The sequence below is a fragment of the Eriocheir sinensis genome, chromosome 28 (genome assembly GCF_024679095.1).
Source record: "Eriocheir sinensis breed Jianghai 21 chromosome 28, ASM2467909v1, whole genome shotgun sequence".
NCBI classification, from domain to species: domain Eukaryota; kingdom Metazoa; phylum Arthropoda; class Malacostraca; order Decapoda; family Varunidae; genus Eriocheir; species Eriocheir sinensis.
Genome location: NC_066536.1, coordinates 7,159,633 through 7,170,309, shown reverse-complemented (window position 1 = coordinate 7,170,309; position 10,677 = coordinate 7,159,633). Strand labels below are relative to the sequence as shown.

Here is a 10,677-nt window from a genome sequence, read left to right as displayed (position 1 = left end):
GAAAGAAAGAAAGGACGAAGGAAAGTAACTCGTAAAAAAATATCAAAATGCTAAATAATGAAAGAAGGAAATAAGCGACGAGGGGAACTTAAATAATACAAAAAAAAAAGATATGGAAGTAGAATAAGGGAAGAAATTACGAGGAAAAACCTTGTCGAAAGAATAATCACTTGTAGAGAAAGAATATTTATCGGGTAAGAAAAGGTCATCATAAGGAAAGAGAGAGATAATTAGTGTAGATTAAGGAAAGAAAGAAAGAGCACAACGAAAGGTCAGGTAAGAACGAATATATTTTTTTTACCTTTAGCATTCTTCCCAAAAATCTAATGCTTCTTATTATTACCTTATTTTAGCTTCTTTTTTTTTAACTTATTTGCATTCCCTTAACTCACAGCTTTTTTATCATTTGTTTCTATTGCCAAATCTTATTACCCATAGATATTCTTTCCCGAGTTTTATTTTCTATTTTTTCTTCATGTAATATATTTTGCTACCTTGTGTTTTCAATATTATTTTTTTGTTAGTATTAGTAGCAGCATTTTTTTACTAGTTTATTTTACTTTTTTATTTTACTAGTGTGCTATGTTAAGATTTGATTGCCTTTCTGTGTTGATAATGATTTTTAGTTTGTGTTGATCGTTATTATTATTTTTTGGTTTGCTTCTTTATATTTTTGTTTCCTTCTTAGAGTGTGTCCGACGCTTTGAGGGTTTTCTTTTTCTCTTCTTCCTTTCTACATTATGCTTTAAATCACATACGCCTTCACTCCTCACTTAAACACACACACGCACACACACACACACACACACACACACACACACACACACACACACACACACACACACACACACACACTCTCTCTCTCTCTCTCTCTCTCTCTCTCTCTCTCTCTCTCTCTCTCTCTCTCTCTCTCTCTCTCTCTCTCTCTCTCTCTCTCTCTCTCTCTCTCTCTCTCTCTCTCTCCCCTTCATCGCGTCGACCACTCGTGTATTCTCTGTTACTGTTTTGTTGCTGTTTTTGTTGTGTTGCTTTAGTTTGCCCTTTTCTTTCCCCTCCTCCAGGCAGGCAGGAAAAGAGGCGGCAGCTGTGGCTGTAGCTGAAGCTATCCGTCTGGCTGTGACCGTGGATGTGGTCGTGGCTGTGGCTGTAACTGTGGCTGGGCTGGACGTGGCTGTGCCTGGCGTGGGTGAGGCCGTCCAACAGCATGACACTCAAGACGTGGCTCGCCGGCGCCCACACGCCCGCACACAAGCACAACAAGACTGCTGTGGACGTGCTACCGCGTTACGAGGCGGCGGCCACGCCCCAGGGCTCGCAGCTCACGGCGCTGCCCAATGGGGACGTGACGCTGCGGCGAAACCTCAAGAACCCATTCTCGGCCTTGACGCGAGGGGGCGCGCGAGACTGGCGCGTGCGGAGCGTCGAGGACGTGCTTGACGCCGAGGGGGGTGACTACGGCTTCCTGGAGTACTACTCCCTCAGGAGAACGTCCTCGCGAGACACTTCCCTCACGGAGCCCCGTGCACCCATCACCTGCGGCACGTGGAGCCATCTGGGCCGCTGGGCGGAACACGGCCCGGCTCAGTTCTGCTCCGCCACGCTCGGCCGCGGAGAGAAGCCAGAGCGCAAGCGCACGCACAGGGATCAGCGGCCGCGCAGCCACCATCTGGACGAGGCATGGCGGCCAGAGGAGATCCGCACCTCCACGCCGCTCTCCTCCACCACGCCCTCCGCTCACCCCAAGCAGCCCCGCCCGCAGCCCCCGGAGAGCAGGGCGGAGTCCACCCGGCGAGGCGTCTCCAAGCGGAACTCTCTGTTATGGCGGCTGCGGCCAGACCGCTGGCGGAGTGTGGAAGGCTCGCTGCGCCGCGCCCGCAGCCGCGACGACGGCCTCGACGTAGGCCGCGGCCACCGCAAGAGTGACCTCGGCGCCTCGCAGCCTGACCTCTTGACCTCACACCGCGCCCCCAGTGATGCTGGTTACTGTGACCTGGTGCCGCCCCCGCCCTTCTCAATCCTGCCGCCCACCACCCGCCGCGCCGCCCACAGCGAGACATTGCCGCGCCGCACTCGCCACGCCAGCAAGGATAGCTGCAACACCCTGCTGGCACGGGGCCGCCGCTGGCTGCACTGCTCCAGCCTGGGCCGTGCCGACCGTGTGGCGGACAGAAGCGAGTCTGTGCTGACGGTGGAGCCTGAAACCATCAGGCCGCACCGCAGCAGCAGCAGCAGCAACAGCAATAGCAGTAGCAGCAACAAACACAACAACAGTAATAACAGTAACAACAACAAGTATGACAACAGCTACAACAATAAAACTCACTATAACAACACCTACAACAACAAGCTGTCCTCGGCCAGCAGAAACAACAACCACCGCAATGCCCTCAACAGCCTATCCCTTAGCGGCCCTCCAGCGGCGGGGAGCCTCGGGCGAGAGGCGGGCGAGAACGAGCTGCGGCGGCGAGGCCGGGCCAGGTCTCGGCGGCCTCGCACCTTCTACTTGCTGGAGGATTACTTGTCACCGGTGCGAGCGGCGGGCGTGGCTCCCGCCGGCGTGGTGCTGGACGAGTACGTGAGCCACGCACCGCGCCTCGTCTTCAGGGAGGCGGCCCACGAGGCGCTGCAGCGACCTCTGCCGCCCACGCCCGAGTGGGACACTCCATCCCTCTCGCCGCCCTCCAGCGTCATGACGGGACACTACTCCACGCCTCTGCAGCCGCACCACCACTCGGGGAGCGGCGGCCACAGCCTCTTCGTGGACGCCATCATCCCGTCGCCCGAGAAGAGCGGCGGCTCCAGCCTCTACTCGCCGGTGTTCTCGCCCAGGGACTCGGGCTACCCGCGCTTCATCACGCCCGAGCTCGCCTTGCCGGATCGCGCGCCCCCGCCCCTCAACGGCCTCCCCCAGCCCGGCCACGCCCTCTACGGCCACGCCCACTCGCAGACGCAAAGTTTCCGCAGTCTGGACAGGGAAGACCGACGGAGAACCAAAGACTCTCGCAAGGTAAGACAGTGAGGCGAGGCGATGCGGCACTCGACGGTAATATGTACCCTACACACACACACACTTCACTGACGCCAAGGAAGGCTCAGTTTAGCTCATTATGTCTCGCTGCGAACTTATGAAACAGAGTCCTTTTGACAGACTACACCTAATAATCATGCCTTCCACAGTACTAAGAGGTACGGAGGAGCTGTATTTATGGCAGTCCTCCCCTAAAACAGTTTTCTGAGGTGCGTCGTTTTCGGTAGAGTGGCGATAACGGGAGGAACTAAACTCTTCGGAAACGTGGATCCAACACAGCCGAGGCGTTATGATAAGATGGTGAAGAACCGTCACGATATCAAATGGAAATACTATATAAAGAAACGGAATGAAAAGTGTGTATATTTTTCTTCTGTAGATTCTCTCTCTCTCTCTCTCTCTCTCTCTCTCTCTCTCTCTCTCTCTCTCTCTCTCTCTCTCTCTCTCTCTCTCTCTCTCCCCCTACAAAATTGACCTCCCGTGGGTTACTTGAAGAGAGAGAGAGAGAGAGAGAGAGAGAGAGAGAGAGAGAGAGAAGTTTTCCTCTATGTAGTACACACAAGACTTCCTCAGCATCACACACACACACACACACACACACACACACACACACACACACACACACACACACACACACACACACACTCACACCGCAGCATCTAAACTCAGCATGTCTTTTCTCTAACATTCATATTACTCTTTCGTAAACAGCATTTCTTCCCGACTCAGCATTAAATTCTCAGTCTGCGAGTCTGCGTGTATAAATATCTACTAATCAACAGTAGTAAGTCACATTATTTAGAGCCTCACCTTTTGCTGCATAATAACTAATCACACACCTTAGTTAATTAATCAAGGTAAGTATCAGCAGGTGTACCTATATGTGACCGTATTATTTGATTAGATATATTTGATAACTGTAGCGTCGGCATTAGCATAGAAAAAAGAAACAAAAGAGTGTCACCAAAACAGCATTACCACACACACACACACACACACACACACCGTAATTTTCCCTTTTCCTTCTTATTTCACTAATTTCTCTCTCTCTCTCTCTCTCTCTCTCTCTCTCTCTCTCTCTCTCTCTCTCTCTCTCTCTCTCTCTCTCTCTCTCTCTCTCTCTCTCTCTCTCTCCCCCCCCCCTTTTGCATTACAGAAAAATTGTAGCATCGGAAAATAAAGTTAGAACAAATAGATGAAAACAGCGAAACCAATTAGAGCGACACTCATAAAGATGAGGAAAAAGGTCAAATATGTTCCAAGTTTAATTCCCCGTATAATCTGAGCTTCCGTTTTGATCTTTATTGACGATGAGGCCCATAATTATACGAGAGAGAGAGAGAGAGAGATTTTCCATATTAGGAAGAATTTGAAAGATAGATACATAGATAGATGGGTAGAGAGAGAGTGGTTTATAGATAGATTTTCCATATTAGAGGAAGAATATGAAAGATAGATAGGTAGAATGAGAGAGAGAGAGAGAGAGAGAGAGAGTAGTCGAACAAAGGCAACAATAACAGAATATCTCATTAATGGAGAAAAAAATAATCAGCTGACTCAGAACTCGTTGGACCTAAACTTTCCACTTCTTTAATTGATGACAAGGTATAATTGGCTCCTCCTCCTCCTCCTCCTCCTCCTCCTCCCTCCCTCTTCCTATCTTCCTCCTTCCTTTCTTATATTTGATTACAATGTGTGGAAGATTCATTATCAGAACTGTCCTTTTCCATCTCCTCTTCCTCCTCCTCCTCCTCCTCCTCCTCCTCCTCCTCCGGTTCCTCCACGCTATCTAATATCAAAAGAAATATTAGGTTGACCAGAAAAGTTAAGAAAGCTACTCATCTTACTCCTCCCCCCTCCCCTCCCTCTCCTCCTCCTCCTCCTCCTCTTCCTCCTCTTCCTCCTTCTCTCAACTACAAGGGAATGTTTTGCAGGAGAAAATTGTCTGAATTATTTATTTTCCTTATCTCAATTTTTACTGGAATCTAGACTGAGCGTTTGACGGAGCAGAGAGAGAGAGAGAGAGAGAGAGAGAGAGAGAGAGAGAGAGAGAGTTAAATATATAGGTCCTCTTTTGAAACTTCAAGAAGCACGCACTCTCTCTCTCTCTCTCTCTGTCTCTCTCTCTCTCTCTCTCTCTCTCTCTCTCTCTCTCTTCCATCGTTCTTTCATTCCTTGCCACTCAGATCTGGACAAAAGTTTTAATTAATAACCACCACCACCACCACCACTACCACCACCACTACCACCTTCCTTGACTTCCACCTTGACAACCACCACCATCACAACAGCCTTCACCACCACCACCACTACCACCACCTTCATCACCACCTCCACCACCACCAATCGATGAGAGAGCGAGAGAGAGAGCGAGAGAGAGAGAGAGAGAGTGAGAGACTGGTGGAGTTTCTCTGTCGCTATCTCACTACTAGAATACCACCTTGAATCTCTCTCTCTCTCTCTCTCTCTCTCTCTCTCTCTCTCTCTCTCTCTCTCTCTCTCTCTCTCTCTCTCTCTCTCTCTCTCTCTCTCTCTCTCTCTCTCTCTCTCTCTCTCTCTCTCTCTCTCTCTCTCTCTCTCTCTCTTTGTATTCCCGTGTTGTTTTCAAATCTTACTCTGCCATCATCTTTAGTTTTCCATTCTCTCTCTCTCTCTCTCTCTCTCTCTCTCTCTCTCTCTCTCTCTCTCTCTCTCTCTCTCTCTCTCTCTCTCTCTCTCTCTCTCTCTCTCTCTCTCTCTCTCTCTGTGTGTGTGTGTGTGTGTGTGTGTGTGTGTGTGTGTGTGTGTGTGTGTGTTTACCTGTTTGCAAAGGTAATTTAAATCCACCCAAAGCAATTAACAACAACCAGTCTGATAAATATTGTGCTTGTGATTTCTTTTTTGCTGTTGTTGTTGTTGTTTATGCCATTATATTTGTTTTTTGCTTTTGTTTTCCTTTTTCAGGCAATTTATTTTTCGTGCATTTTTTCTTTCGCGTTTGGTATTGCAATATTTTTTGACATCCGCCAGTTTGTTTGTGAATATATTTTTGTCTTTTTTATCTTGTTTTTTTTTCTTTATATCTCGTTTCATTTTTTTAGTTATTCATTTATTTTACATTATACAGCTTTTTCTTTTGTTTATTTCTCATGTCATTTTTTATAAGTTTACTCATTTTTTCATTACCAACTTTCTTTCTTTTCACTTCTCGGGTCAATTTTTATTTATTCATTCATTCATTTTCCATAATATAGTTTTTTTTTCTGTTTATTCACCGCGTCATTTTTTATTCATATATTTATTTATTTATTCATGTATTTTCGTTCCCGTTAGTGTGCTCAAATGCCCACCTGTCTTTACCTGTCTGTTCCCGTGCCAATCAGCCCCGTGTGTGTGTTTGTGCGTGTGTGTGTTTGTGCTCGTCTGTCCGTCTCACTGCCTGTCTGTCTGTCTGCCTTCCTACCCGTCTGTCATGTCTGTCCATCATGTTGAAAGGCGATGCATGTATGTATGAAGGTGTGTGTGTGTGTGTGTGTGTGTGTGTGTGTGTGTGTGTGTGTGTGTGTGTGTGTGTGAGTATTTGTACTTGTGGGGTCAACATCCATCCATTCTCTCTCTCTCTCTCTCTCTCTCTCTCTCTCTCTCTCTCTCTCTCTCTCTCTCTCTCTCTCTCTCTCTCTCTCTCTCTCTCTCTCTCTCTCTCTCTCTCTCTCTCTCTCTCTCTCTCTCTCTCTCTCTCTCTCTCTCTCTCTCTCTCTCTCTCTCTCTCTCGATGCTTCTGTCTATGAGGTTGAGCTCCCCAACCGCTTCTTCCTCACCCCTCCTCCTCCTCCTCCTCCTCCTCCTCCTCCTCCTTCTCCTCCTCCTCCTCTTCCTTCTCACTCCCCCTCCATCGTTCCTCTCCATTACGCATTTTTTTCCTCCTCCCGTTTTCCTCTTCTCCCTCACTTTTCCTCCCTACCTGGCTTCACCACCACCTTCCTCCTCCCTATCTCCCTCACTCCCCACTCCCCCTCTCCCTCCTCCCCTTCCTCCCCATCGCCCACGCCTGCATTTCGGGTTTTTCATTATTCGTGCTTCTATTTTGGTTTCTGCGCCCCACTTTTCTCTCTTGATGGTATTATTTCCCTCCCGAGTGTCGATAATAATAATAATAAAAACTGTGATAATGATAATGATGATGATAGTAATGATGCTGAAGGTAATAATAGGAAAATGATGATGATGATGATGATAGTTGTAGTAATGGTGATGATGGTGATGATAATGATGATGTTATAAGGTAGGGTGAGTATATATCGACGGGTGATGAAGAGAAATTGAAAAAAAGATGAATACAGAAAGATAGAGAGACAGAGAGAAAGAAAGAAAAAAAGAAAGAGAAACAAACAAACAGAGAGTTATGTAAATATAAACAAGCAGAGAGGCTAATTTTAACAAACATACGTACAAACAGACAAAGAAAACACAAGGAAACACACGCACGCACATAGATTCACCCCCCCCCCCCCGACACACACACGCACAAACACTAATACACACATACACACACAAAACAAAGACAAACCCGCCTCTCTCTCTCTCTCTCTCTCTCTCTCTCTCTCTCTCTCTCTCTCTCTCTCTCTCTCTCTCTCTCTCTCTCTCTCTCTCTCTCTCTCTCTCTCTCTCTCTCTCTCTCTCTCTCTCTCTCTCTCTCTCTCTCACACTGTGCCAAAGACTCCCCAACGCTGTGTCTTCGCGCCAATGACCTTTAAACCTTCCCTGTGCCTCCTCTCTCCCCTCTCCCCACCCCTTCACCTCCCCTCCCACCCCTTCACCCCTCTCCCCAACTTGGCCGCCCGTCATGCACCACACTGACCTGTTCCTGCTGTCCCTTCCTCCCCTCCTCTCCCCATCCCTTCCCTTCCCTTCCTCCCCTTGCCTCCTCTTCCCTCCCGACTCCTCTTCCTCTTTTTTCCCCTCTCTCCCCTCTCCCCTTTCCCCGCTGCTGCTGTCCCTTACCCCCTTCCTCTCCCCCTCCCGCCGTCCTCGCGCTCCCCTCTTTCCGACCCTCTTCTCCCTCCCCCTCCCCCCCCTACGCGTGTCTGAGGGAGGGTAGCGGTGACCAGCGAGGCGGCGCGTCTCCTCAGGTCCCCCTCAAACCTCGAGTGTCAGGTGTGTGCGGGGGCGTTTTTTATTTACTATGGTTCTTTTTTCTATTTTTGTGTCTTAGTTCACGGGCGCCGGTGATTTCTTTTTCTTTTCTTTTTTTTTTTTTCTTTTTTTTTGTCTACCTGAGTTTTTTGTGTGTGTTCTGGTTTGTTTGTTTGTTTTCGTTTTTTTTTTTTTTTTATTGTTTTGTTTATATTCGTCTTTTTTTTCGTTGTTTTCATTCATTTACTATGCATTTTTTATTCCTTTTTTATATCCCTTTTTCATTGTTTGTGTTTATTCATTCATCTATTTATTGGTTCGTTCGTTTGTTTATATTTCCGTCTCGTCGTTGTTTGCTTTCACTAATTTACTTATTGATTCGTGTATTAATTTGTTTACGTCCGTCGTGCCGTTGTTTGTTTATGGCGTGGCTTGGTTATAGTAAACAAAAGGTCAAATCATCGGTTGGAAATATCTGGCCGGTGGAGGTGGTGGTGGTGGGGGGGGGGGGAGGGCATTATTGTTTAGTGTTTTTATATTAATATCTCAGACCCAGGAGTATTACGTGGTTATTAGCATGTTTGATTGTGACTCCAAGGTTACCAAGCTTACCAGAACATATCAAGGTTTTGGGGTATTGCTAAGCGCTGGTCATGCTCAACGTATATATTTGGAGCATCTGTTTGACCTCATCTCGGCTATGCGCTGCAATTGTGGTCTTGTTATCAACTGGCCTCCAACAGCTGATAATCTGAACAAAGGAAACGACAAGAAACGTTCCTTGACTGAGAAACTTGGCGTATTAGGACAGATTTAAACATTTGAATCTGCATTTACTAGAAAGACGAATTCTACGAGGTGTCTAGTCTTCGGTCTGCTCGTTTCCGATATTTAAAAGAAAATATGAATCAAATTAGTCAGTGTCAGGACTCTCCGCCCCGCATCGCCCCGCCCCGCCCCGCCGTCTTCTCCCAAGCAGGCGGGCCAGGCGGGTCTTCATGGCTCTCATGCCTTCCTCACTCAGCTCATTGCCCGGTTGCCCCGGAGCCGCGCTGAGGCTGGCTGAGACTGGAGGCTGGTCCCGACATCCGCCCCCTGGTAGCAGCGGCCCCAAGCCTGCTGGAAGGTGATAAGCGGGCGTGATTAAGACGGGCGGGCTAGATATGGGCGTGGGCGGCTTAGACAGCATCAGACAAGGGAATGTTGGGTGGGGGAGTGATGGGCGGCGGGCGGCGGGCTGGCGGGCTGCGTGGGCGGGCGGCGTGTGGCGGTGCGCGGCAGTCCTACGTTTCCATGACGACACTCGCGCGGCGCGGCACCTGTAGCACCTGCCGCCAGTAGCCGCCTCTCGCTCCACACGTGCACACACATACCTGGCCGCACCGCCCCGCATGTGCTCCCAACCCCTGCCCGCCCCGCCGCCAGCCGCCTGCACCCCCGCCCCGCCCCGCCCGCCCCCCAGCGAGGTGCTGGCGGCACACTAGCATGACTGTCCGGGGGCCGCGCTCAGTGTGTGCCACGGACGAGCAAACGTTGACGTGTGTGGCTGCGGCGGGCCAGTGAGCCGCGAGTGCGTGCGAGAGGGCCACAGGCGTGCGTAAGTGGCCCTGGCCCTGGCCCCGGCCCCGGTCACGGCCCGGCCCTGCGCCGCCAACGTCATGGTCCATGTGGGGGGCGGGTGTGTGGGGGGGGAGCAGCGCCCCGCGGCTAGTCCCCCAAGGGTGAGGTAGGGCCGCCGGCCGCGCCCCGCATGGAGGGCACCCGCGTGCTCGTCCCGCCCTTCTATCACACCTACCCGTGGGGGCTGCCCAGGCACAGGAGGGTGAGTCAGCCCCACACACACAACCCCAAGCCTTCCCGCACCCTCAGACTCCTACTCTCTGTGCTGAAGCTCCTTCGTCCTCATCCTCCTTCACACACTTCTTCACTTCCCAGGCATCTTAATATTCCTGCCCCCTACACCAGCCCCAAGTCTTGCCCTCTGCCTCCTCCTGCTCTCTCTACTCTAGCTTCCTCATCCTCATTCTTCTCACACTTCCCCTCCTCCACATCCCAGGCATCGCAGTCTGTCAGCCCCTCCGCAACAGCCAGAAGCATCAGCACACTCAGCATCATCCAACTCTTCCCTCTTTAGGACATCTATCCTCATCCCTCTCTTCCTTATCCCTCTCTTCCTCTTGTTCCTCATCTTCCCCTCCTCTCCACGAATCGTTTTGTTCGGTCAGCCTCTCCACACGACCCGTTCGCAGCATCCTCATTCTCTTCATCCACATTATTTTGCTCCTTTATCTTTCCTCCATCTCCACTTTCCATCATTATCATCATTTTCATCATCACCATCAGCATCACCATCGTCGTCTCCTTTTTTATCGTTTACATTAATATTTTTGTGTCTAATTCTGTGATTGCATTCCCCCTCCTCGTCCTCTCTCCCCTCCCTTCCTCCTCTTTCTTATTCCTCCTCTCCTCCTCCTCCTCCTCCTCCTCCTCCTCCTCGTCTGACAAAGAAAGTTAAGAAAATCCAGCAGACGTAGGAT

At 49.7% G+C, this 10,677-nt stretch overlaps 1 protein-coding gene across 2 annotated transcripts in view; it reads left to right on the top strand.

The window, feature by feature from the left end:
* Positions 1-1,005: 1,005 nt before the first annotated feature.
* Positions 1,006-10,677, top strand: part of LOC127004440 (dual specificity tyrosine-phosphorylation-regulated kinase mbk-2-like) — a 95,273-nt gene continuing 85,601 nt past the window's right edge. For both annotated transcript variants that reach the window (XM_050872159.1, XM_050872157.1), the window contains exon 1: positions 1,006-3,007. In XM_050872159.1, coding sequence (XP_050728116.1) covers positions 1,205-3,007 — 1,803 coding nt within the window. In that variant the 5' untranslated portion in view covers positions 1,006-1,204. The remainder of the gene's footprint in view (positions 3,008-10,677) is intronic.